This window comes from Ahaetulla prasina, chromosome 2 (genome assembly GCF_028640845.1).
Source record: "Ahaetulla prasina isolate Xishuangbanna chromosome 2, ASM2864084v1, whole genome shotgun sequence".
Lineage (NCBI taxonomy): Eukaryota > Metazoa > Chordata > Lepidosauria > Squamata > Colubridae > Ahaetulla > Ahaetulla prasina.
In genome coordinates this window covers 303,520,920-303,548,611 of record NC_080540.1, presented here as the reverse complement: position 1 = coordinate 303,548,611, position 27,692 = coordinate 303,520,920, and the positions used below count along the sequence as shown (strand labels likewise).

At 49.1% G+C, this 27,692-nt stretch overlaps 1 protein-coding gene across 2 annotated transcripts; it reads left to right on the top strand.

Annotated features, from left to right (window-relative positions):
- Positions 1-27,692, top strand: VCP (valosin containing protein). Of its 2 annotated transcripts, none has more exons than XM_058172458.1 (17): positions 1-158; positions 7,011-7,122; positions 8,231-8,403; positions 10,557-10,699; positions 12,940-13,070; positions 14,231-14,362; positions 14,623-14,725; positions 15,986-16,119; positions 17,960-18,095; positions 20,946-21,058; positions 22,331-22,495; positions 22,600-22,722; positions 23,693-23,905; positions 24,720-25,028; positions 26,015-26,170; positions 26,283-26,437; positions 27,258-27,692. In XM_058172458.1, exons 1-17 carry the CDS (start codon positions 142-144, stop codon positions 27,361-27,363), a joined length of 2,421 nt encoding a protein of 806 aa, XP_058028441.1. In that variant the 5' UTR covers positions 1-141; the 3' UTR covers positions 27,364-27,692. The 2 variants fall into 2 exon arrangements, with proteins under 2 accessions (XP_058028441.1, XP_058028440.1); XM_058172457.1 differs by lacking the exon at positions 1-158 and adding an exon at positions 997-1,320.

Genomic DNA, 27,692 nt, shown 5'->3' with positions numbered 1-27,692 from the left:
CTAGGCAGAGTGCGGCCTAGCGCGCCGGGCGGAGCGTCACCCCCGATGAGTCGGCGCTGATCGCTGAGGGGAAAAACCCAGCGCGGAGCAGGCAGAGCCGAAGCGACCCTCGCCGCCACCGCGCCAGCCCACATCGCCGCCATGGCCTCGGGACCCGAGTGAGTACCTTGCCCCGACCCCGTCTCGCCCCCCGCACCGGCAGCAGGAGAGCCGCGTCCCGGCGGGCGGCGACGTGGGCCCCGCGGATCTCCCTGGGCGGCCTATGGAGCGAGGGGGGGCGGCGGGGGCCCGGCCGGGGGAGGCGCCGCGCCGCCTTTGTCTGCCGCCCGCGGGGCTCCTCCGGAACGGCTCGGCGGGGCCTGGCAGGCGGCGGCCGGGAAACACGCCTCGCTGGGGGGAGCCGGGGGGCGCTGGGGCGGCCCCCTCCCGCAAAAGGCCCTCGGGCCGCCTCCCTCCCTCCCTCCTCCTCGGCCTGCCGGGCCGGCGTCCCTCTGGGGCGAGAACCCGGCATGGGCATTGAGAGGCAACCGGGTTTCTCGTGGAGCCGCCTTGAGTAGGCCGCGTGAAGGTGGGAGGCCGTTGGGTTGACTTGGAGGGAGCTCTCGCCGCTCCCTCCTTTCCCCGGGCATCCCTCGGGACGGAGGCCGGGCATTTACGGCTTTCTTTCCAGAGGCAGCTGGAGCTTCCTTGTCTTCCCTTGGAGATGTTTCGCTTCTCCGCCGAGGCGCTTCTAGAACGGGGGAAGCGAAAGCAAGTCCAGCTGCCTTTTGGAAAAGCTTCCTTCCTCTCCCCCGGTCAGAGAAGGGACTTCAACTCCCAGAATCCCACAATCACGGCCGGGAGGGGTTTTTTTGGCAGGCTCGGCTCAGGGCAGCCGGTGAGTGAGTAAGAGACGGGTGGCCCTCCTGGCTTTGCCTGCCCTGCCCTGCCCTGCCCTGCCCTGCCCTGCCCTGCCCGTGTAGCTGGTTAGAAAGAGCTCTGCTAGAAACGGGGGCGTTGATCTCTGCTGCCTCTTAGGTCAGGGGTGCCTTCCTGGAGCCCCTGGTGCTCTCTGCACTTTGGGTGGCTTCCTCGGAGAGCACCAGGACTCCACAGTTCAGCCCTGAGCTACCTGCATCCTCTTCTATTGAACTGAGTTTTCTTGACTTGAATTAGCAGAGGGTGGGACTTGAAAATGTGGGTGATGAAAGGAAAGTGGTCAGTTGCAAGGTGCTTGGATTCTTGTCTATCTTGGCTTGTGGAAGTTGCTAGAAAAGGACTAGCCAAGCATACAATGGAAATTGCAAATGCCTCATTTGGACAGGTTCTCTTCTATTTAAGGTAAGTGGCATAAGGCATTTGTTAGAGAATAGCTGGGAGGTATCTCTCACCATTGTTGCTTTTTGATCTCTTAGCAGAATGGTTCCTTCTCTCTCTTTCTCTCTCTCTCTGAATATTATTGTAAAAACTACTTTTTTAAAAAGTAGCTCTAGTCTTCTGTGTCTGCATGAGATTAAGACCATTTTTCCAAATTTAGCAAGGGGTCTATGCTTGGAAAGTTATTGGAGTGTATTTTTTGTGGTTCAGTTGGATGGGTCAGAAGCTTTGGATACCAATTGGCCATCATTCTTTGGAAAGGTTAGGTGGTTCCAGACCTTCCTGAAAAGAAATCTCAGTAGATAGGGATGTCTACCTAGCCTGTGGCCAGGAGCTTGTGAAAAGCTGCAGAATTTTGTTCTGTAACAGGCTCTTCATCAGTCGGCAGCTGTCACCCATTGCTCAGTTGCATCCCATGGAAGCTGGTAAGGTTCTGAGCCATGGACCAGAGCAATGTTTCTCAAGCCCTGCAGTTTGAAAATGTGGGCACTTCCATTCCCAGAAGTTGGCAGCAAGCATGCTGGGGGATTCTTAAAGTTGTCAAAGTTGGAAAACACAGAGAAAGCAGTGAGATGGGCACCAGCTAAGTCATTGAAATGGAATCCTGACATGGCTTGATCAGTAGAGCTGATGAGCCAGAAGTTGAGGCCTGACTGCTCTGGAATGAGTGGCTTTCCCTTTGAAAGGCCAGGTCTGTCATTTAGGGGACTCTTCATAGACCTGGACTCTTGACACCAAATGCTTTTGGCCATCTTTGGTGGGCCAGCTCCATCTTGAGAAGTGGGCTAAAATGGGACGTCTCGATGGCAGCTTCACTGAGCTGCTGTTGAAGATTATTCAAAAATAATATGGAATCACTTGCAATAGGACATTTGATAACAGAAGCTGGGCATGGAGAGCATTCCATTATGGAACAGAATACTGAGGGTGACTTTCAGAGCTCTAAATGGTTTGGAATTGGGACATGTGAAGGCCGTTGCCTCCTTCACTTATCAGTCTAAATATGGAGACATATTTCTCAAACATCACTTGCTTTAAAAATCAGGCTTAGGATCTTCAAGAGCAGCCCCATGTAAAGTGAATTGCAGTAGTCAGCCATTAAGTGATGAGTGGGTGAATGAATGACTACAAAGTTTTTTGAGCCACAGTTGGCACACAAGATGTATTTGTGCAAAAATCATCCTGGCCATGACCTCCAATTGCACTATGCCAGGTGCAGCTCTCTTAAACGGCCAGCAAATTCCATGGGGTGCAGCGTGACCTCATCAGTTAAATCAGATTTGCAGTAGGATTTTGAATCTGCAGCTTACTATGATTCAAGCTATGCCCGTTTTCCCCCTCCAGACACTGAATCGGGACTTCTGCATCTTTGGTTCAGGTAGAGTTTATAATAGGTGTCCTCTGTACATTAGTGATACCTTGTTGGATGCCCACTAATATCTCTGTAGCTTCATGAAGATATTAACAGGTGGGGATTGTGCAATTCTATATTGAAGTTCCCACAGACTTGGCTCTTTCCCCTCATGGCTTGAAACCCACCCAAAAGGAGAACCCTTGTAAAATGATGCCTTCCCCCTCCAATCTCAGCCAACAGAGCCAGTTGAGAAGGATAGGCTGGTTAGTGGAATCAAAAGCCCCCAAGATGTCTATGAAGATTCTGGTTGTCCCAAAGGTGCTTGTCTGAAAGGCAACTGGGCTTTCTTGGGTTTTTTTCCTTGAAAACGTTTCACCTTCAGAACTGAAGAAGCTTCTTAGATGAGAAACCAAACATTTTCAAGGGGAAAAAAAGCCAAGGGCCAATTGCCTTTTGGAAAAGCACATTTGGGACAAGCTACCAAGACGTATTGCAAGACCAAGACTGTCCTATCTTGTCTCATCCTACCACAGGTAATCTGTTCGATGCCCATGTCTGGATCCCAACTAGTTTAGATCAGATCTTTCAGGATTCTCTAGCTGTTGGCCAAGCACCTTGCAAACAAGCTTAGCTTAAAAAGGAGACTGGGTGCAAGCAATAATTGTCTAAAAGTAGTAGGCTGGGTGATGACTTCTGGAGGAGGGAGCACCCTCCCAGGAACTACGCAAATCAGCTTCCTGTCACCTCCCCTGCAGCTTCATAGGTATCAGGTTCATAGGTGGCTGCATTAATGGCTTGGACTACCCTGTCCAGTTCCTCAGGATCCCTTGGCTCAAACTGATCACAGATAACAAGGCAAGATGGATGCCTCATCCTCTCGGCAGGGGCTGCCCAGCTGTTCTTCATCTGTGAGCAGATGCAAGGGATTTGATCCCCCAAACGCTTCACAATTTCTCCCTAGCTTTCGATCTTGAGTCTTCAAAGCAGCCACGAGAGAATTGACTTTACTGCCATGATGCAAATTCAGCTTTAAGATCTTATCTATGATTGTTTGCATTCATTCTTTGTTTTAGGCAGGGTCTCTAACCCTGGCAACTTTAAGATTGGTGGGCTTCAACTCCCAGAATTCAATTGGCTGGCTTAAAGCTGCCAAGGTTGAAGACTGCTATTTTATTTTATACCGCTTCAGAGTGCTTTACAACCCTCTCTAAGTGGTTTACCGAGTCAGCATATGGCCTCCAACAGTGCTCATTTTACTGATGGAAGCCGGAGTCAACCTTGAGCCTGTCAGGATCAAATTCTAGGTTGTGGGCAGAATTTGCCTGCAATACTTCACTCTCCCCCCCCCCCACACAGCTCCTGGTGTCATCATCTCTCTAGGCATCTCACCTGCTTCATCTCCCAGAGCTCCCTGGGTTGGTGGAGAGGGCCAGGCCACTTAATTATATCAAGGGCTGTCCTTTGCTGCTTGTGTACAGAAGACACTCACTCTGAAATTACAGTTGGAGCAGGTGCTACAGTGGGGGAGAGCCCAGGCAGGTGTTCTCCTCTTAGTCTGGCAATTGAATTATTTGTCTGCCCTGACTACCAGCCAGGAGTCAGCCTTAAGCTTTCCCAGCTGTGGGTGGAGATGGGCGGGGGTGAGGGGGAGTAGTGAGCCTTTCACAAGCCAACTTTATCACCTCTGTGGGGTTGAAAATCTGCTTTTGTCTTTCATTTCTGATTTCTATAGAAATCTTGCCTCTTTCTTTCTTTCTCTATGCTGCCTAAAGCCAGATCTGTTTAGAGGCTGGCTTGCTGGCCCAAATGGGCCTCTGCCCCTGAAACTGCTTTCCTAATCCATACTGTAGATGCCTCTCTGCTGCCAGGTGCTCCAGATGGTTGTTCGACAGAGAAGCTGTAATCTGGCAGATTGGCATCATGTAAAAAGAGCCTGCTCGACAGGTTCCATTACTGTTTAAAAATGGAGTAACTTGAAATTAGGGAGGGCAGGATACGGATGGGTGAGGATAGCAGGTAGTCTCAAAGAGCACCAAGGATCCCAGAGGAGGAATCAGCCAGTACTTAACATGATTATAAAGGATGGATGGATGGATGGATGGATGGATGGATGGCTCATCCTTGGAAAAAGGTAGCTCTTCACTCGTAAACTGAGGTTTATGTTCTCAGAGCCTCAGCATAAATGCACAAAAGTGGTTTCTGTCTATGATTTAATAGTGAGCAGGCAACTCAAAGACTCAGTCTGCGTCAAGCTTCACCTGCCTCAGAGAAAAGCCCAACTCCAGGAGGCAGCCGAGAGAGGGCAGGCGGCCCCTTGAATTGGGCGCTTTCTGCCCCCTGGGCTTCTGCCTCCTCTCTTCTTGGGGTAGTTGGCTGCCCTGGGGGCTCCAGAGACAGTTTTCTGAGCAGCTTCAAGTCAACAAATCCCTCTATCCTGGCCATTTAATGCTGTGTCATCAGGGCCGGAATCAGCTCCTCTGTTGCTTGCCAGAAGCCCTGAAAGGATTGGGAAATTAAAGTGGTCTCTGGGTAAGTCGGAAAAGGGCTGCATCGATTCTCAGGGTGTCCTTCCTGCATCTGCTTTATTATTACCTCAATTTGGCTGATGTTTTGATGCAGTCAACATCTCTTCCACTGACTCTAAGCAGTCTAGTTTGGCTCAGCTGGCCAAATTGGGGGAATTCTGTCCTCAGCATTTTTACCTTCTTACCCATTGCCCTGGAGACATCAAGTCAGATAACATAGAAGTTGAAAACCACGAAACCTAGTCAGTTTGGATATGCTCAGTTCACGAGCTTTTTGCTTGTCATCTTAGTGGACTAAAATAGTTTTAATTACTGTTTATTTTCCTTATCACTGGTGCTATTAGAAGTCAGATCAAACACTTCAGAAGAAATACGTTGAGAGTATTGGGCTGTACTGTAGTGTTTCCGCTTCTGCTTAAAGATAAAGTAATAAGTTTGCATAAAGAATGTAATGGGTTTCATAATATTCTGTTTGTAGCAATGAAAGAGTTGCCAGAGACCCTTCTGGGAAACACTCCCACTCACCCACCTAACCTCATTGGAGCAGCTGGTGACTGAGGGGCTGTACTTCCTTCTCTTGGGACCTTCCCACTGGGTCTGGGTCTGCAGTCTTTAATCTTACTGGGATGGCTAAAAGAGACTTCACGGAAGCCGTTTGGAATTCAGCATCACAGAGTCTGCAGGTGGAATAAATGTCTATGGAGATTCTCTGGCATTCAGGTCATGATTGTTCCAAAAGTGCTTTTTTCCAAGAGGCAGCTGGACTTTCTGGGTTTTCTTTGAAGACATTTCGCTTCTCATCCAAGAAGCTTCTAGGTCTAGGATAAGAAGTGAAACATTTTCAAAGGGGAAAAAAACCCAAGAAAGTCTACTGTACCTGACAAGAGGTAAGCACAGGCCCCCAGAGGAAGGCCCATCATCCTCAAGTTGACAGCCTTAAATGGTTTCTGGGAGCTTTTGTGTCTACTGTTGGAAGAAGTGTCTCTGGGTAATCTCCTTTTGTGAGAGCAAAGGTTGTAGCTGTATGCAGACTCACACTCGGGAGTTGACTTGCTAGGGAGCCTTGCACACCAGAGGAGTTAGTTGCACTTTCACTTCCAGAGCGAAGGTTAGGCTCTTTATTAGTCACCTCCTTTAGGAGGTTTGAAAAGTGCCCACGTGGATAAATAAAAGTGTCCTTCCTTGGTCTGGTGATCCCTGAGCAAAAGGCAAGCTAGGATAGGAAGGAAGGCAGGAAAGGAAGGAAGAATATTAAAAGAAGTATCTGCATTTAAAACTCTGGGTGGGAAGATAGGAAAGGAAGGCAGGCAGGGCTCCACAGAGTTGTGGCATGAATGAGCCTGAAACAGTTTCTTCTAATGATGGAACTCCTTTCTTAAGACTTCCGTGAACTGAGAGGCATAAAGAAAAAGTTCTGTCCTTGTTTGGAATTGGCCAGAAATCCCCCTGTTGAGAATCAGATCAAAATTCACCGCAAAGGGCTGCTACAAACATTTTATTTTCTTGGAGCAAAATTGCTACTCGTTTTTGCAGTGCATCTCTCAAATCTCTTAAGTACTGTAGTAAGTGATTCGTGAAGACTTCTGATCAATAACCGCTTAGCAGGAACCCAGCTGAGGAGCCTTTTAAAATACTTTGTGGTATGACATGCTGGTTTTTCCAAAAGGATTGTGCAAGAATAAAAGCAACGGCTGGCCAGTGGATGGGGGAAGAAGGTCAGGATGGGGCGTGGTTCTGTTTCCAAAGCTACCAGCAATTCCTTTCTCTGATTACAGTTCCAAAGCTGATGACCTGTCAACTGCAATTCTGAAGCAGAAGAACCGGCCCAATCGGTTAATTGTTGATGAAGCAATCAATGAGGACAACAGTGTGGTGTCACTGTCGCAGGTGTGTGTGTGTGCGCTACATAAGGAGCTATTTAGCAGACGAATGGAAATTTTCCCAGAAGGAAGCTAAGGCGGCTTCTCCAGGCTATTCATGGAGGAGTTTGTTTATAAGCTGCTCTGCTGTTGTCTGTTCCTTTTCCTTCTCAACAAAACTTTGGCTCCTCACAATTGGTCCATACAAACAGTATTTGTTTTTCATCCCTATTTTAGAGTGTAACACTTCTTCCCTGTTGCAGAGGAGGGCAACATGCATCTCTCGGCGATCGTTACAAAGACTAAAAATATTGAATGAGCCTTGAACAACTGCTGGTTTTTTCTCCCCAGCATGAAAAGCTAAGAGGTTTCCACAAGCCTCTGTGGTTTGGCTCCTGGAGTTTTGGATGCTCCAAATCCTGTCTTACCCAGAATGCAACGTGGATGCATTTTTGAAAAGTCTGGCATGAGACAAATGAATCCCAGTCCTATAAAGGTGCTTGTCTCCCTTTGGGTGCTTCTATCGAATTAATGCAACTATTCAACCGTACAGATAGTCCTTGACTTACAACAGTTTGTTTAGTAACCAAAATTACAACAGCATTGAAAAAAGTGACTTACAACCCTTTTTCACACTTATGAGCATTGCAGCACAGGTCACACGATTTACATTTGGATGTTTGACAACTGGTTCATATTTACGACGGTTACGGCATCCCGGGGTCATGTAATCCCCTTTTGCGACCTTCTGACAAGCAAAAGTCAATGGGGAAGCAAGATACACTTAACAACCAGGTTACTGCAGTGATTCACTTCAGAGCACTGGCAAAAAAAGTCATAAAATGGAGCAAAATTCACTTAACAAATTTGTTAGTAACATAAATTATGGGGCTCAATTGTGGTCGTAACTCAAGGACTACCTGTACAGTTGAATAGTTGCATTAACTGAACTTTTTTGGGAGCGCAGATTCCCTGATTGGCAGCCAGAACACCCAAAGAAGAAGGGCGTGAGTCCCACTCCTCTAGAGCGGCTCCTGCCTGTCAGGTTGCCCTAGTGGAGGGGAAGGAAGCCAGTTTCAAGCAAGCAAAGTCCATTCCTGGATTCCCCGGTTCCAGTGTTTGTCTTTCCCTGGCAGGCCAAGATGGATGAACTGCAGCTGTTCCGGGGAGACACGGTGCTGCTCAAAGGCAAGAAAAGGCGAGAGGCCGTCTGCATCGTGCTCTCTGATGACTCCTGCTCGGATGAGAAAATCCGCATGAACCGGGTGGTTCGCAACAACCTGCGGGTGCGACTTGGAGACGTCATCAGGTGAGGCCGCAAGGCAGACTCTGATATTGGGAGGGTTTAAAGCAGGGGTATCAGACTCAAGGCCCGTGCCTAGATCTGACCCTCAGGACTGCCCTGGACACAGCCAAGGACTGGCCTGCGGTGCCTCTGCCACAAAAAACTCAGCCTGGGGGGAGTCCAGGAGGCCGTTGCGGCTGAAAACGGTGCCCTGGGAGGGGGTCGCATGCAGCTCCCCTGGGCTCCATTTTTGCTGGCAGAGGGCTAGCAAAACAAACTAAAAAAGAAAACAAAAAGAGAAATATTTCTCCTTTTGCATTTGAGTATACAAGAAGGGACAGGAAAGGAGAAAGGGAAAGAAGAAAGAAAAAGATGGAAGAGAGCAAGGCAGGAAAAAAGGAAAGAGGGGAAGGAAGAAGAAAGAAGAAAGGAGAAGAAAAAAGAAGGGAAGAAAGGAAGATAGATTATAAGGAGTGGGAGGGGGGAAGGGTCTGAGGAAAATCCTGCCTCAGCACTTGGACACCATAGGTGCCCCCGACACGGGTGATGTTGAGCTGGCCACGCCTACCCCAGCCATGGGTCCCCCTGAGATAAAACACAACCCTCATGCAGCCCTCAGTGAAATCGAGTTTAACTCCCCTGGTTTAAAGGGTTTATGAAGCTGACGGACACAAAGGCGTCTGGTGGAACTTTAATTTTTGTGGAAACTACTGATGTAGCCGGACTTTGCAAAATGTGCCTCTTGCTTGTAAATCAATCTGTTCTTCATGGCTCTGCTTTAACGGGATGTTCAGAGAACTTCCACCCATCCCTCAGGCGTTGGCAACTCCATTTCCATGTTGTTTTCAGGAAAAGTATATAAAGATCCACCATGAAGTTGCCAGGAATTGATAGATTATTTTACCCTGCAGAGTTATTGAACTGATGAGTAGCTGAAAGCTAATATTCTGCTCACACACAGAGACCTCCTTTCCAATGGCAGAATTTCCCTCCCAGCCCCCACCCGCTACTCCCGTATCTCATGTATAGCCTCAGAATCTGCTGTGGAAGAACTTCGCGCAGTGCTTCTCAACCATGGCCACTTTAAACAGTGTGGACTTCAACTCCCACAGGAGAGCTGGCTGGGGAATTCTGGGAGTTGCATCCTCACCGCTTAAAGTGGCCAAGAAGAACTGGCTTGGTGGATTATGAACTGCGCAGAGAGTGATGATGTTGTGCCTCTAGGATGACACACTCATGCCTGTCCGAAGAGCTGCACTGGCTGCCGATGTGTTCCAGGGTGCAACTCAAAATGCTGGTTTTAACCTTTAAAGCACCCACAAGCATCTGAGGGACCCCCCCTCTTCCCAATCACAGCCACCCATCCCATCAGGCTGAGTAAAAGAGAACTGCTGCTGCTAAGGAGTTCTGTCTGGAGGGAGCCAGGCGGTGGCATGCCTTTCCCGCTGTGCCCCCCTCCCCGGGATGAGGTTAGCCCCGTCCCTCTTAGCCTTTGGGCTTTTCCAGCTGCCATGAGGAGCCTGCCCAGAGGTTACATTGTGCTTAGATGGAGGTTCTCCTCCTACACTCTTGCTTTTACAGGCAGTCCTCGACTTACAATTGAACCCAACATTTTTGTTGCTAAGTGAAACAGTTAAGTGAATTTTGCCCCATTTTATGACTTTTCATGCTACACTTAAGTTAGTAACAAAGTTAAGTGAATCTGGCTTCCCCATTGACTTCGCTTGTCAGAAGGTCACAAAAGGGGATCACCTGACCAGGGACACTGCAACCTTCATAAATGTGAGTTGATCATGTGACCGTGGGGATGATGCAGCAGTTGTAAATGTGAAAAACGGTCACAAGTGACTTTTCAGTGCCATTGTGACTTTGAACGGTCACTAAACGAACTGTTGTAGGTAGAGGACTACCTGAATTGTTAAAGATTTTTTAAAATATCTGTGACATTGTTTTAAGTGCCAGTTGTATGCTGTCTCGAGTCCCATTCAAGGAGGTGGGTAGCCACGTCTATTTATTAAAAGGAGGCTACTGAAGGGAAGGAGGAGAGAAATGGCTCCTCTCTTGGGATCCTTAGCAGTGGCAAAGCTGGGCCACCAAGTGCTGGGAAGGGGAGTTTTTTGAGGCCAGTAGAAAAGTTCCACACCTGAGAATTAACAGGAGGACTTGTCCCTTTTCAGCATCCAGCCTTGTCCAGATGTGAAGTACGGCAAGCGCATCCATGTGCTGCCCATTGATGACACCGTGGAAGGGATCACAGGGAACCTCTTTGAGGTCTACCTCAAGCCATATTTCCTGGAGGCCTACAGGCCCATTAGAAAAGGTAACCGCCTGAGCCGGCTGCGGGGAGACGGACCCTTCGTTCGGGACGTGGCTTCTACCGTAAAGGGAGGCGCCCTGGCAGGCTCCTGCCACCTGCCCTGAAGGGTGAGGCTGAAAAGGAGCCGCCAGAGGAGGGCTGGTGAGCCCTTGAGCCTCCCGTGGTTGTTGAGCCCCAAAATCCAGCATCTCTCACCACTGGCTCCTCCCTCCCGTTACCTTTTTCTCAGCAGCACCCGGAAGGCCGTGCCTTTCCTGGCCCTGCTCTGCAAGGTCCAGAGTGGGAGCTGTTAGCCACACATCCCATGAGCCATCTGAAAATCAGGGATTATGGGATTTGTACTCAAAAGGATCTCTGCTGTTGAAAGCTAGACGAGGTCATGAAAGGGTTTTATTTGCAAGGGTTCAAGAGGATAGGAATCCCTCTGACTGGGTCTGGATCTGGCTCTCACTGTTGTGTTTTTGGAGTGTTAGTAGAGGGTTTTTTTTTCTGTTGCCAGTGAGTTTCTGTAAGGTTACAGTGCCTGAGACCTCTGGGATTCCTTCTACTTGTATTAGTCACTGGTCTTTTTCCAACAGTCAAGGAGAACTAAAAGATGCATCCATATTTTCTGTTAGACCTCCAAATTACAGCATCTCAAGGATAGAAGAAGATCCCTTTATTCAGTATCCTGGCACCGTAACCTGCCAACCTAACAGTTCAAAAGCATGTAAATAAATGCAAGTAGATAATAAATAGGAGCCACTCGGGTGCGAAGGCAACAATGTTCTGCGTGCCTTGGCTTATACCATGCTGGCCACGTGACCATAATACTGGCTCCCTTGGATGAAAAACAGATGAGTACCATCTCCTAGAGTTGAACATGAGGGGAAACCTTTCTCTTTTTCCTTTAACACTGTAACAAGCCTGCAGGCCCTTTATGTGGTGTGCCCCAGGCAGCAGGGCCTCCAGGGAGCAGGGCCTGGGCAGAAAAGCTGCCTTCTTGGTCTCGCAGGTTTAAGTGATGGAGGAGCCATTGCCTAGCAGAGCACACTCCTTGGCTGGCCCGCTACGTGTGTCTGTTTGCCTTGCTTGAGAGCTGCTGGGAGCTGGTCATGATGCCCCAGAGGGACATTCTCTCCATAATATTTTAAAAAGCTCAACCATTTGAGGCATTGCAAAATGAGGGGACTTTGGACACATTATCCCCAATTTGGAAAAATCCACTGTAAAAGAAAATGGTTGAGTGGATTGTGCATGGAGTTCTGCTTGCTTTTATCCCCGAAGAAAGCTCCAGATGAAACGCAGGCCTGCAAGCTCTTCCTGCCTTCCTGCCTGTGGTTCCATACTGGGTTTTTCTTGCTCGTTGATTGTATTTGAAAGCTTTGATTACTTGCAAAGCACTATGTAAGTGTCAGTAAACGTCCAGGTGCTCCTCACTTCCTCAGTGATGCCAGTCTAATATTTTATGTGCCTCTTGGATTGGGGGCTCCTCTGAGCTTTCTCGGGGAGGACGATGGCTATGGCAGCCACTGAGAACACTCTGGAACAACACAGTCATTATACCTTTATGCAAATTACTACATCTCAAATTGTAAGCACCAAATTTAATCCAGATCTGATGGGGTCATGTTATCTGATAGGCTCTTCCTGTTGATAAAGATCCAGTTCACAGAGCCAACCCTTAAAGGCTGGCGTGCAAGGCTCCTCCACCATTATAATCTCTCTGCAGCAATCTAGGCATGGTGTATCTAAAGTGCCTTACACAGACTCCAGCTTTGAGGAAATGATATGTTAACATCCTTCGAGAACCTGATGCCCCATAGTACCCTAAAAAAGAAGTAACCGAGAGAAGCTTTTTTTTAACTTCCAGTAAACCTGAAAAAGAAACATATTTGGTGTTGCCTAAATCTTTTGTAATATATGGTACTCTTCATTCCTAACCTTGCTTATTTTCCACACTTCTTTTTATGAAATCTAATTGTTACTATGAATGGAACAGGAAATCTATGAATGCTGGTTTGTTTTGCCTCTATAAAACCTTTCCCAGTGCATTCTGAGCTGTCAAAATTTCAGAGGCTGCTATGGTAACCGGACTAAACAAAGAACATAATAAATGATATTATACGTTTCAGGTAAATTATATTGCCAGATCCTGCAAAAGTCTAAACATATCAATACTAATTAATGGATCGGTGACAAGTTTACCTCTTTCAGAGGCGGCTGTAGTGTGAGGCCTCTCACGAATGTGGTAATGCTTTCAGGGGACATTTTCCTGGTGCGTGGAGGAATGCGCGCAGTGGAATTCAAGGTGGTGGAGACAGACCCCAGCCCCTACTGCATAGTCGCTCCAGATACGGTGATTCACTGTGAGGGAGAACCCATCAAGCGAGAGGTCAGTTCAGCAGGGAGACCCGGCAAGACTGCCCGGGGGGGGGTGCGGGGGGGAACAAGCACCGTCTGATATTGAGAGAGAGGAGGAGTCTTTGTAGATATCAGCATTTCTGGAAGGGGCTTTGGTCAGTTGTTCCTATGAAGAAAGAGGGAACCAATCTAGAACTAAGAAACCTCCTGAGAATGAGAACAATCAGTGGAACGACTTGCCTCCAGATGTTGCAGGAGCTCCATCACTTAAAAAAGAGACTGGACAGCCACTTGTCTGAAATGGTAGAGGGTTTCCTTCTCGAGCAGGGAGTTGGACTAGAAGACCTCCAAGGTCCCTTCCAACTCTGGAATTCTGTTAATATGGATACATATTGAGCAGGCTACTTTGATGGGTGCTGTCCAAACAGCTGTAGCATCAGAAGTATAGTTGCAAATAAGCCTGCACTTATTATGGTACTAACAATAATAAAGATGATTTAGATTTTTGGCTTAGTGCAAATCCAGTCACTGTGAGTTTGGAAACCACGTTTTTTGAACATAAGACTGTAAGAACAGCCCTACTAGGTCAAGCATAGATAATTCAGCAAGTATTTTTCGTGTTGGACCATTGGAGGCAGAAAAGGTTGCAGATCATGTGACCGCAGGGCTCGTGCAACAGTTATAAGTGTGAATACAGGTCATAAGTCAATTTTTCCAAGGCTATCTTAACTTTGACCCATTAAACAAATGGTCATAAGTTGAGGACCTATTGTACAGGGATCAGTGGATTCCTTATCAAAGAAACACAGAAAATGCTCAAGTCTATCAGGTTTACAAGATAGGATTCATTCAAATCAATGAAAATTATTACAGTCTTAAACTTCAGAAATGTAGGGTCTGATAACCTGACCATGGGCTACCTCAACATTCTGTTGTTCTAGAGAGATTCCAAGCTCACCCTTTCCCCCAATAAACTAGCCTCTCCTCGGGCAAGGGTGGGCAGTGATGGCCCCTTTATGACCTGTGGGCTTCAGCATGGCCCCTGGCTCAGGGATTCTGGGAGTTAAAGTCCACAGGTCGCAAAGGGGCCATAGTGTTCGAGGAGGACTCTCGGTACCTAAAGCAGACACGACAACGTGAAGATCACCTTGTTTTTCCTGACATTTCTTTGCCTCTATTTATTGCCGCCAGGATGAAGAGGAATCTCTGAACGAAGTGGGCTATGATGACATCGGAGGCTGCCGAAAGCAGCTGGCTCAGATCAAGGAAATGGTGGAGCTCCCACTTCGACACCCGGCTCTCTTCAAGGCAATTGGGGTGAAGGTGAGGCTCTTCTCTGGCCCTGAAACTTGAGCTGCACTGAGAGGACTACAGCCAGCCCCTCCTTAGGTTGAAGAATTCAGGCTCCACGGGGGGGGGGGGGGAACTGCGTGAGGCCCCGTGTGTGCAATATCTGTGCTGGTGCTTAAACTTGAAGTTGGATGTCCAACCTCGGGTTGCCATTTTAAAGATCTGTGGACTCCAACTCCCAGGATCCTGGGAGGCTTTAAGTCTTTGGCCGTAATGTGTCTCTGTCTCTCCAGCCTCCCCGTGGAATCCTCTTGTATGGTCCGCCTGGTACCGGGAAGACCTTGATTGCCAGAGCCGTGGCTAATGAGACCGGAGCATTTTTCTTTCTAATCAATGGTGAGTAGCTTTGCCTTGACCCTCTCGACTGCAGGCCTCGGGTGGCTGAAGCAAAAGGCTGTATTGCCACCCCCGGCAGGTACGGGGCCTTCAACATGCAGTTCCTTCATTCTTCTGATTGGGATTACAAAGATTCTCTCATTCATTAATAAACCAAAACAGAATTAAAGCTGATAATGCGAAAGAAACAAGCAGGAGAATGGTCGATCAAAAGCAATAGTTTATAGAAACCCAGCAGGAAACCCTGCACAGTCGCAATGTAAAACACAATTGTCTTTTTAGTGACGAGATCTAAATTGTTCTGAGAACCTCTTTGTCCTCCTGGGCGTTTCATACCGGAGTTTGAAAGATGCTCGCTCTCTCGTGCAGTTGCCTTTGAAGCCGGTATCCTTGGAAACCTCAAGGTGCCTTAAGGAAACTGAAGGAAGTGCCTAGACTTCACAGCCGCAGTCAGAAAGAAGTAGTAGACTCTGCCTTCCTTGTTCTCTTTTTCTTTTTTTTTTAGGAGGGGGGGCGTCTTAAGTTACATCTCTATCCAGACTTAACTGGAGCAAGTTGGAAAGGCTTCGTGCCTGGAAGCCCTGCTTGTTTGCTAGGATAGGTAGCCCTTGGCTTACAAAAGTTCATTTAGTGACCTTTCAAAGGTTTAGAACACCACTGGAAAAAAGTCACTTAGGGATGTTTTTTCACACATACGAATGTTGCAGCATTACCCTGGTCACTTGATCAAAATTCAGTTGGCAACTGGTTTCATAATTGTGACAGTCGCAGTATCTCAGGGTCATGTGTTCACCTTTTGTGACCTTCTGACTGACAAAGTCGGGGTGGGGAGCCATTGTAACAACCGTGTTACTAACCTAACAAGTGCGTTGATTCTCTCAAATGTGACAAGAACTGTAAAATGGGGAAAACTCACTTAACAAATGTCTGGCCTAGCAACAGACATTTTGGGCTCTGTTGTGGTCATAGGTTGAGGACTATGTGTAGTGGCGTTGATGACTTGAACCAAAACAAAACTAGATTTCATTGGGTGTCCATGTCTGTTGAATTCTCATGAACTATGCGTGGGACGGGATGGCCGTCCAGTGTTCCACTTCACAGTTTCCAATTCCAGCCATGGGGGGTGTTGGAGGTCTCTGGGGCCACGTGTGCTCTGGGACCTCAGGCTGTGCCCCTCTGATGTAGGGGGGTGGGGGCTGAGTGTTCTTTTGGGCTGCCACCCCCTAAAGAGGCGAGTGGCCTCTCCTTGCTTCTGCACAGGTCCTGAGATCATGAGCAAGCTAGCAGGGGAGTCGGAGAGCAACCTGCGCAAGGCCTTTGAGGAAGCTGAGAAGAACGCGCCTGCCATCATCTTCATTGACGAACTGGATGCCATTGCGCCAAAGAGAGAGAAGGTAAGGTGGGGGCCTTGCAGCCTTCCGTGCAGAGTGGGAGGGGACAGTACCTTTAGGGGGAACAGCCCTGAGCCCCCCCAGGGGAAGGCAAGAAAGAGTCTTGGCCTTAAGTATAAGCCAGCTGAAGAATTGCTTTGGCGGGCTTCCCATGCACTCTCGGGTAACCCAGTGGCAGAACGTGCCAGAAATCCAAGTGGCTTCTGTTTCCTGAGTTTGCTTGAGGCCAATCTGGAAAATCTCTCAGAAAACCCGATCCAGCTCATCTACCTATCGCAGTGGAATCCCTCAGACTTCCAGCTGTCCCCAAGGGTCATGTGATCAAGATCTGGGCCTTTTTGCCACCAGCTCACACAATGTTTCGGCAGTCACGTGATCGACACTTGTAATAGCAATAGCCCTTAGACTTATATCCTGCTTTATAGCACTCTGAATGCTTTGCAGGGGCAGCCTGTTGCCCCCAACAATCTGGGTCCTCGTTTTAGCAATCTTGGAACGACAGAAGGCTGAGTCAACCTCAAGCCCCATTAGATCAATCTGGCAGTGGGCAGAGTTAACTTGCAATACTGCATTCTAAGCCCTGTGGCCCCACAGCTCACGGGGCTAGTTACCTGGTCTGTTGGCCCCTGCAAGCGAAGGCATTGGAGAGGCTGGCCAAGAAGATTGCAAGTTCTCTAGTAGGTGGCTTGCCCATTCCCCTGCCCCTCGGCAGCCACCCCCAGCCCCTGCCCTGCTTGCATCGTCATACCTCGCAGGCCTCCAACCCACCCTCCTCTGCCTAGTAACAGCCACTTCCCTGCCTGCTTGAGAGCTGCCTGGGACTAGTTTATTAACCCATGATCCTCCTTTAACGACAGCAATGGGGGCTGCCATTGCTAAGTGATAGGGTCACATGCCATTGTGCTTTACAGCTTGATCTCTTAGCAACGGATTTTCCAGGCTCAATTATTGTCATTAAGTGAGGAATTACTTGCATCTGTATTTGCCAGTGAGCCACATTTTTGGCTTGATGTACCCCAGTGCACCCCATATCTCCAGGGAGCAAATCGAATCAAGCCCAGGGTGTTTGTTTATTCACTTGCTTTAGTGTTCACCTTCTCTTCTGCCTCCATGGACTCATAACAAGCAAACCCAAAACAGATATAAGAAAAAGACAAGAACGGCTAGGAATTTAGTGCCCTGAAACAGGTGGGCTCGGAGCAGGCGGGGGCTCTTGGTGCCTCGGAGGCAGGGCAAGCTGAAGCTGAAGCTGGGTGTGTGTGTGTGTGCGCGTGCGCAGAAGCCGCAGTCAGGCTTTCCAGGCCAGAATGGGCCCTGTGGCCAGAGAGTCCTTCCTCTGCTGAAGGAAGAGTCTCTGCCAGCATAAGGAAGAGGGGAAGCTCGTCCTACCTGGTGAAAGAGGGGAACCGCTTCCCCCCCCCCCTCCCTGTGAAGGAAAGGTGGGGAAGCCAACCAGGGTTTCCCTCCCGAGATTGCCTGAAGGGAGGGTTTCCTCGGAAAGTGGGATTTTCCTGGAATTCTTGCGTTCCTCCTGGCCAGTATTGGTATTCGGGCTGTTTAGATGTCTGTTCTTTGGATTAACCATTTCCAGTCTAGACTGCCAAAGGAGGAAGTCTCTTATTTGAGGCACGAGCTAAAATTGCATTTGACCCCGTGTCTCTCTCACTGTAATCTTAGGCGCTGGTTTCTTGGTTTCTATTTATTATTTCTCCATATTACTTTATTTTAAAGTATTTTATCTGCTTTTAAGCTTTCCTTCCTTCAGGTCTTCTCTTTGGGGTCCCTTCCTTGGGGCCAGGTTCTTTCCTTCCCAACCTGACCCTCTCGATTGGTTTCTTCTTAGACCCACGGGGAAGTCGAACGGCGCATTGTGTCCCAGTTGCTGACCCTCATGGATGGCCTCAAGCAGCGAGCCCACGTCATTGTCATGGCTGCCACCAACAGACCGAACAGCATCGATCCAGCCCTCCGGCGGTTCGGTAACTAAGCTTGCTCCATTCAGGAGGGGGGAGGGCTGTATATTCAGGAGGGGGAAGGGTTAGCAACACGTGTGCAGCTGATAGTCGGCAAACTCTCCTTTTGCAACAGTCGGGCTGCAGAGCCCAGCCGTGCCAGCAGTCAAAACCCCTGTGGAATTTTCAAACTTTTGTTGCTTACAAACTTGTGAACTCCGGGGTTGAGCATTCCCTTAAAATGAAATAGCATTCAGCAGATACAAATTGTGGTTCTGCTTGTAGTTTTTCACCAGTGAGGATGCAAATTTGGGATTTGGTAGAGATTGAGAGTTCTTTCTTGCTGGCAATGTGCACCACAGGCAGCCGGGCCTTAATTTGTACCTGAAGCCCAGTTCACGCATGCAGAAGGAATAAGTAGCAAACTTTGACCTGGATTACAGACTTCAAGGTATAATTGATAATGTGCAGGGAGAAGTCCCATTCTGGAGAAAAAGAATGCTACTTTGGTTCATATAGTTTGTTTTAATTACAAATAACTGTACTTACTGGGGCTTAGTATTCCTATGTGCCTATAAGTAACATCAAAGTAAATTGGTATTTCTTCCAGTAAATGTGACTATTCCCATCTGATCTTAAACATGCCTGGTTCTCAGTGGCAAGAGAATCAAGGATTCTCAACAGGATCAAGAGCAGCTGAGAAGTAAAATCTGCCTGCTTGACTAAGCATCTTTGAATCAGGATCCTCATGTTATATAGAAGAAAAATTGTGATTTTGAACACTTACGCACACACGCACACACACACACTCCAGAATGCTTACTGGTTGTCAGCGGTGCTTGAGAGAACGGCTGGGCTTGCTCCCCCCTCACACACAGCCTGCCTTCCATTCTAGAGCGAACCAGTGTTAATACTAGGCGGCTCTTCTGAGCTGGAAGGAGAGTCATTGGAAGTCTCCCTGACGGACCCCTTTCCGTGGGTTCCTTGGGAAAAGATGGCTGTCTTTAGTCAGCAGGAGGTCTCCCTTCAGCCCGGCCCTGGAGAGAGAAAAAAGCAGGGAGTGGCTTGGGATTGTCCTCCCAGAGGCCCAGAAATGCTTAAGATTTTAAGGAGAAATCCCCTTTATAAAACCAGGGAAGCCAAATCGCTAGGTATAAAAAGAAAATTATTGGGAAAGGAGGATATAAAGGGAAAAAACAGATAAAGCCACAAGCACACATAAATTTAGAATTCTAATTTAGTTTAGCTAAACTAATTTTTATTACCTTCTTGAATAGGCGATTGGGGGTCAGTGGGAGAGAGGGAGAGACTCTGCTCGGTTGTCCATAGGTGGTCCTTTCTTCCTCCTCCTCCTCCTCAAGTTTCTAGCCCCTGTTGGGGAGGTTGCATCTAGAGGCCTCTCCGCCTGAGGTCCAGGTATTGGGTGCTTCAGGGGGCCCAAAATGGGGGAGGGGTGTTGCCGTTGACCTGTTGGCAAACACTAAGTTACCAACCATTTACTTTTGATTTCAATTTATTTTATTCTAAATATTAAAATATGAATTCCCCCAAAAAAATACTTAGGATCAATTTCCACTGCTGAGCAATACTGTTATTGAGTTTTGCCTCATTTTACAGCCTTTCTTGCCACAGTTGTTAAACAAGTCACTGTGATCATTAAGTGAATCATGCAGTCGTTAAGCAAATCTGGTTTTCCCTATTGACCTCCCTTATCGGAAGCCAGCTGGGAAGGCTACAGATGGTGGTCACGTGACCCCAGGACAGGGAGGCCATTTGCCAGGCGCCCACGTTTTGATCACGTGACCGTGACTGCAATGGTCGTAAGTGTGAAAAACAGTCATAAATCACTTTTTCCAGTGCCACTGTAACTTTGTCACTAAAAGAGCTGTTGTGAGTGCGGGATTATTTACAGTCTAAAGTCCCATTGTAACCGGATGCAGCGAAGTGCCCGGCCCGCTTGTCACATGCAAGGCGAGGGAGGCTGGTTTCCGGCTTTTTCTCCTTAATATAGCCATGCAGGGCCTGTGCTCTTTAAGGATGAAAAGGGTTTGTTCCATATCTGATCTCTTCAATCCTATCCACAATATCTCTTGCGACCAGGATTTCTGAATCTCCTGGCATTTATAGCTCCCCTCGTTCCTCACAGAGGCAGATTAAATTCAAAAGAATAGAAAAATGACAGTGATGTCATCCAGAAATGTCAAGAATAGATTGCAGGGGCCCAAGGCTGCCGCGAGCTGCATTTTGACAAGGAAGCGATCCGGTCAAGGCAAAGGGCGGGCAGGCAGGGGTTAATGTCCAGATCAGGCCTTGTCTCCCCTCAAAAGGGAAGACCGGGTCAACTGTATGCACCACCATCCCTTACCCATTATGCCAGGGCACCAGTTTGGCAGGGGCCACAAAATCGCCAACTGCAGAGTGACTGTCCTGCAGGACGTGGAGGCCGCAAGTAGCATAAGACTCACAGCCTTGGCTATCCTCCCTCCCTCCCTCCCCCCTGAGAAGAAGCCCAGGAGCATCAGCTGCTATTCGGTGGTCACAGCAGCAGCAAGCAGCAAATGGGCAGAGAGAGAGCTGCTTGGAGACAAAAAAGGGATTATAGCCGGCCACTGTCCAGCGTGGGAGGCACCAGCTGAGCCGAGTTTTCTTCCTAACTGCGCTCCTGGGTGGGGTGGGGGGATGGGGGTGGAGCTACCCCCAAAAAGGCTGTAAAGCTTTGGTACCCCCACTCCCCCCACTTGCTTGCTGGGAGGGCAGTGCGGAGCCTCAGCTGAGCCTGGTCTGAGCCCTGCTGGCTTGTGGGCCCTCGGATGCTGCAGAGGGTTAGGGTCTCTCTAGGGAGACGGAAAGGTGACGCTTCCTTTGGGTCCACTGCAGGCCGTTTTGACCGGGAGGTGGACATCGGCATCCCTGATGCTACTGGCCGCCTGGAGATCTTGCAGATCCACACCAAGAACATGAAGTTGGCTGATGATGTTGATCTGGAGCAGGTGGGTTGGCTTTTTTAAAATTATGATTATGAAATGTAATATAAACTTAATAACAGGTCCATTTAAAGTCATTATTATTTTCCTCCTTCTTTTCCTTTCTCTTTCTTTCTTTCTTTCTTTCTTTCTTTCTTTCTTTCTTTCTTTCTTTCTTTCTTTCTTTCTTTCTTTCTTTCTTTCTTTCTTTTCCTTCCTTCCTTCTTTCCTTCCTTCCTTCCTTCCTTCCTTTCTTTCTTTTTTTCTTCCTTCCTCCCTCCCTCCCTCCCTAAGGCAACAATCAGGCCTGCCACTTATCTAATACTCCTTCCTCCTCGTATTTTCCCCACAACAACAACCCTGTGAGGTGGGTTGTGCTGATGAGAGCGACTGGCCAAGTCCCCCAGCCAGCTACAGCTGCTCAGGTTCAGCTCAGCTTAGAACGAGGTGAAAGGAGAACTCTATCATATACATGTCAATGGCTAATTATGCCAAAAGCGATTATTGCTTATCCAAATCTGTCCGTTCCCCCCCCCCCCCCCCCCGCCCGCCCTTGGGAGCTTAAGCACTGGTCCTGTCAGACCTGGAAGCCATCTTGCATTTGGGCCTTCAGGCCTGCCACAAATCGAGGAATCTCAAACCTTGGAAATTTCCTTTGTGGGAGGTGTTACCTGGAACCTTGACAGATCCTGTGCTGGAACCGTTGCTGTGTGTTCGTTGTGAACTTCCTCTCGGGGTTCAAAGGACGAAGAGAGCCTGTTATTTAGCCTGGGAATGGTTTTGGGCTATGCATTGTGGCTCTTGAAGGGAGGGGTCGTCTCGGCCAGAGAGCGTTCCATAGCACAATTCAGACGGGCCAGTTTGCCAGCCTGATGAATCCCTGTTTTTTCTAAGTTGCATTCGGCTCCCTTTCTCTCTCCTGCCCCAAGGCCCACAGGGCTGCCTCTTCCCTAGATCTGTAGATGGAAAAGGATTGTGTTAAGGATGTGGCAGGCATGACTGAGAAGATTGGAAGGAAGCAGCCAGAAGAGGGAGCACAAGACCAGGGAAATCGGAGCATTCTCAAACTGGGTCAAGCCTGACATTTTACACAGCGGATTTCGCTGCTCAAACAGGCCTAAATCTAGAACGGTCCAAAGCCAGAGACGGATTCAAGCCGCCTACCTGGTTACCTGGCTGTCAGTGAGGACCGAGCGGGCCTGGGCATTGCTTTGGGGCTGCTCCTCCTAGTGGTAGAAGCCGGATTCCCCTTTCTCAAAGCAGGAGCAGATCTTTACTTGTGCCCCTCCTCTGCTTCAGGTGGCCAATGAGACCCACGGCCATGTGGGGGCTGACCTGGCGGCGCTCTGTTCAGAGGCGGCACTGCAGGCCATCCGGAAGAAGATGGACCTGATTGACCTTGAAGATGAGACCATCGATGCTGAGGTGATGAACTCCCTGGCCGTGACCATGGATGACTTCCGGGTAAGGCAGCAGCGGGTGCGTCTTCCCTTTCTCAGTCTGGAGAAATGGCCTCGATCGAACGTAGCAACACCTTCTCTCCCTTCTCGCCCCTTTGCAAATCCCAGTGGGCTCTAAGCCAGAGTAATCCCTCCGCGCTGCGTGAGACCGTAGTGGAAGTCCCACAGGTGACCTGGCAAGACATCGGGGGCTTGGAGGACGTCAAACGGGAACTCCAGGAGCTGGTTCAGGTGAGGCTGCTTGGGCCTGTTCCTCAGGTGCCTACCAGCTGCAGGTGGCAGCCGATACCGTGGGGGCATGGCCTGATTTCCTCTCTTGGCTCTTAAAAATTAGTCTCCCTTTAAAAATGGTTGGTAAGTCTATGCTTTGGATGGTTCTGTTTCCAGCGCCTATAAAATCTTTATATAAATTTAAGATTCCCGTTTGGTGATTTATGTTGACCTTATAAGGCCACCCAACTCTGTAACAAGACTTGGGTATACACATAAAAAAGCAGTTAAGAACCCAAATGTCTTAAAGAAATGCAAAAACTCAGTTACACACATGGGACTCACACACACACACACACACACACACACACACACACACACACTGACCGAAAGCCAGGGTTTCAGAGCCCTTTGGAACACAGCCAGGCCCTGTGAGGTGAGCTTTTAAGTTGGCAAACTCCCACCTTGCCCAAAAAGTTGCCATCAAGCTGTTTTAAAATCATTTGTCAAAGTCAGATTGGGGGCTGTAGTAACCAAGTTCCAGAAGAGTAAATTAATGGGTTTAGCTGTAGAATTGCTTTTGATGCTTGTTACCGTCATCATAATATGGTTTACCTTCTGCTTCCTCCTCTTTAAATTACCTACCTCCAGTATGTTTGTTGTAAACATGAGCTGGAGACAATAGCAAGCGATTTTTGCTGATAACGGCTGCAGTCATTAGCAGAAGTGAGATCTGCAGACTGATGGGAGGGAGGAGGGAGGTTGCATGCCCTCCAGAGTCACTTTCCATGAGATGAGTGGCCGTGTAAGTTTCATGCTGAAACAAATCATAGTTTGGAGCTAGTTCCGGTGCTCCTCCTGCCCTTGGTTTGATCTGATTTATCCCCTCTGAAGCGGTGAGTGACGTGGGCAGGTTGTGTCCCCAGGTGGTTCTCTTTCCCTGTTTTCCTCCATTGTCTCCTCTCTGACATTGAGTCCTTTCCTTCTCCAGTACCCAGTGGAGCATCCTGACAAATTCCTCAAGTTTGGCATGACCCCATCTAAAGGGGTCCTCTTTTATGGTCCCCCTGGCTGTGGAAAGACCCTGCTGGCCAAAGCCATTGCCAATGAATGCCAGGCCAATTTCATCTCCATCAAGGGCCCAGAGCTGCTCACCATGTGGTTCGGAGAGTCGGAGGCCAACGTGCGCGAGATCTTTGACAAGGTGAGTTTCTGCTTTCTCTTCAACAAAACACACCTGAGGCAAAAATGAGAGGATGTGGATTTTTTAATGAAGTAATTAATCCCCTCCCCCTCCCAAATCCTTGGGAGTTCTGTGCAACATTTAAATTATTGTAAAGAGTTCTACCTTTGTTTTTGGAAACTGAAAAGTCCAATATACCATCTTTGTGCCTGCAGTACTGTCTCTCTAGGGCCTCTCTGACATAGAGGCACCACAGTTGCTCTGATGAATGTAGGAAAGTATCAGACATTTGCAGGGAATCTGGAAATACTGAAACTGGCCAGCAGTTTCCAAGCCCTGGAGGCTTTAGGGATAAGCGTGAAAGAACTAACACAAGAGCAGGGCTTTTGGAGCAGGAGGCAGTTCAGGGACCTTGAGCTTGGGGCAGGGATGGGATCCTACCGGTTTAACAACTGGTTCGCTAAGTGCGCGCATGAGCAGTTTGGAAAAAACTCACCTTCCGCATTGCTGCTGGCAAAGAAAACAGCTGAGGCGTGGCAATCCACTCTGCCGCACCGATCAGCTGGGCTTCAGAAACTGAAATATAGGTGAGTATAACGCAGGGACGGGCAAAATCAGAGTGAAGCGGTTTGCTCGCAGCTGAAAGTCGGAGCTAACAGTTCGCCTGAACCGGGAGAATCCCACCACTGGTTTGTGGCTCCTGAACACTAACAGTGATAACAGTTGCCAGGAGCCCTTCAGTGCCCGGGGCAATACGCATCCAGCCTGTAGCAGCACCCAGGCCGGGATGGCCTCTGGTGCCTTGGCGACTGACACGGTGCCCTTCCCTTGACAGGCCCGCCAAGCGGCTCCCTGCGTGCTGTTCTTCGATGAGCTGGATTCCATTGCGAAGGCCCGCGGTGGGAACATTGGTGATGGCGGTGGTGCCGCCGACCGAGTGATCAACCAGATCCTCACAGAGATGGATGGCATGTCGACCAAGAAGAATGTCTTCATCATTGGCGCCACCAACCGGCCAGACATCATTGATCCGGCTATCCTGCGCCCTGGACGCCTGGACCAGCTCATCTACATTCCTCTGCCTGATGAGAAGTCTCGTGTGGCCATCCTCAAGGCCAACCTGCGGAAATCGCCTGTGGCCAAGGCAAGTTGGGATATAAGAGTGTCTGCATGCGTGTATATGAGGGAGGGAGGGAGAGAGAGAGAAAAGACTGCCATTCAGATTACAGATTAACAGAGTTGGAAGGGACCTTGTAGGTCATCTAGATCACCCCCCGCCCAAGCAGGAGACCCTACACCATTTCTGACAAATGGCAGTCCAGCCTCTTCTTGAAAGCCTCCAGGGATGAAACTCCCACAACTCCTGAAGGCAACTTCTGTTCCACTGGTGGATTGCTCTCACTGTCAGAAAATTCCTCCTTATTTCCAGGTTGAATCTTCTTGGTCAGTTTCCATCCATTATTCCTTGTCTGGCCTTCAGGTGCTTTGGAAAATAGCTTGACCGCCCACCCTCCTCTCTGGCCACCCGTCAAATATTGGACCACTGCTATCCTGTCTGCCCTGGTCCTTCTCTTCCTGTCTGTCTTGTTTATTTTCGGGCCCTGATTGTTTTTGATACCTATTCAGGGGAATAGGACAATCCTTTCAGAATTCAGGTGGCATTCCTGATTGTTTCCTTCTTTGAGCTTGAGCCCAACATGGACTTTGGTTGTAGCTCGATGTTAGGAGCAGTCTGCAAATAGGAATCCTGGAGCCCTTTTGAAGGCAACATCTTTGGAGAGATTCCTGAGCTGCAGCCAGCTGGCCAGAGGGAGTTCAGGGGAAGGAGGCGCCTTCCTTCTTTTCCGAGGCCCTGGTGGCACTCTCCTCCTTTACTCCATTGGTGGAATCTGAGAGTCGAGCCATGTCCAGCACTGCTGGAAGACTTTCAGCTCCCTGTTGCTCCCCGCTTTAGAAAAGAGATTGTTAAAATGTGTTCCGGGTCTCCTACAGTTGCAGCTATTATTGCTTAAATTTCTCTATTTTCCCCTGGAGTTGTGTTTCTTATTCATGAGGTGGGCGAATGAAAGCCAGCTGCCAGCGGGGACTTGATGGGCACCTGCCATACGTGGAATTTTTCTTGCTTTTCAGGACGTGGATCTCGAGTTCCTGGCAAAAATGACCAATGGTTTCTCGGGTGCTGACCTCACGGAGATTTGCCAGCGGGCTTGCAAGCTGGCCATCCGCGAGTCGATCGAGAGCGAGATCAGGCGGGAACGGGAGAGGCAGACCAACCCCTCGGCCATGGTGAGCAGCTGGAACTTGGGGGAGGGGCGGCCGGGGAGGCTCGCTCTGGTCTCTAAGGGTTGACCTTCACCGGTCCCCGATGCTGACAGCCACACCCATTGCTCTGCTTTAGGAGGTCGAAGAGGATGACCCGGTCCCCGAGATCCGTCGGGATCATTTCGAGGAAGCCATGCGTTTTGCCCGCCGGTCAGTCAGCGACAATGACATCCGCAAATACGAGATGTTTGCACAGACTCTGCAGCAGAGTCGTGGCTTTGGCAGCTTCAGGTACGCCCAGGGGTCTTTTGGGAAGCTGCTTTTGTGCCCTCACCCCTCCTGCCCCGTCTTTTCAGCACTCTCAGTCGGCAGGGAGGGATCGTCTTTGTGGATGCCTGGAGCATCTGCTTCCTTATCTGGGCATCCATGATCTCCACAAACAGTCAGGTGAGGTTCTCCTCTGGCAAGGGGCCTGCAGAGCCAAGAGGACCTGCTCACCTGCTTCTCCATATCTCTCTCATGCATATTCTGCGGGTAGTGTGCCTGCTGCCCCCTCCCCCAGTTTTTCCTAAGAGAGTTGAGTGAAATGAACTTGTTTCCTGGCCCAAACCCTCTTGGTGACCCCCATAACTCAGGGGCTCCCTGAGCCTGGCTCATCCCACTTCCAGTCTGACTGCTTAGTCAACACACCCAGCTGGTTCTCTCGGCCTCTCACCATCTCCCGGTTCAGTGCTCCCATCTTCTGTCCATATCTCTAATTGCATCTGGAGATGCCCCTTGTTCTTTGTTGTCTACGCAGAATGAACAGATTGTATGAAAACAAGAACAGCTAAGCTGGAAGAAATTCAATAAATAAATAAATCAGAAAGGCAGTTCCTGCATTGGCTGCCTCCCCTGCCTGGGGCTCTCTGAAGTTAGTCTGAGGCAGGAGGATCTGGCCTGAAAAAGCGGGTGTGTGTGTGTTTCCATTTTGGCTTTCCAGATGTTGGCATCCAACTTCCGTTAATTCCAAGCCCCAGCTCAGCAGTTGTGGCTCCCCATTTCTGTCCTGTAGTCCAGTTGTTCTTCTGGCTCCTCACCTGCTTTTTCCCCGCTGTGCTTCTCCTGGCAGATTCCCATCAGGTAACCAAGGTGGTGCTGGACCAAGCCAGGGCACCGGAGGCAGCGGCGGAGGCAACGTTTACAGTGAAGACAACGATGACGATCTCTATGGTTAAGCTGCGGCCAGAGTGGACCAAACTCCAGAACAGGCCACGTTGTACAGGGCAGTCCTAACGGCCAGTGGACTCCTGGCTTCTTCATTCCTCGGTCAGACTCATGTAGCTGCGTCTCAGGCTCTCTCCGCTGAGCCTGCTGTCAATGTAAGGCGGTTGGTTGCCTGGTTTGGTTGGGAGGTAGGCAAGCAGTGGAGGAGGGGAAGTGACTCCTGGGAAATTTTCTGTTCTAGTTTTATGGCAGAATCAGCAGCTTTAGCAACGGGTACAACAATAGCCTGTAAAAAAAATTAATAAAAACCCACAAAAATAAAAAAGTCCCATAACTTCAA

What these genes read in the sequence shown, in the direction of transcription:
- VCP (XM_058172457.1), top strand. Translation starts at nt 1,175, where the DNA reads ATGTGGGTGATGAAAGGAAAGTGGTCAGTTGCAAGGTGCTTGGATTCT. An exon ending in ATTTTTCTTTCTAATCAATG is followed by an intron (nt 14,726 to 15,985) that starts GTGAGTAGCTTT and finishes GCTTCTGCACAG; the next exon opens with GTCCTGAGATCATGAGCAAG. An exon ending in ATGATGTTGATCTGGAGCAG is followed by an intron (nt 21,059 to 22,330) that starts GTGGGTTGGCTT and finishes CCTCTGCTTCAG; the next exon opens with GTGGCCAATGAGACCCACGG.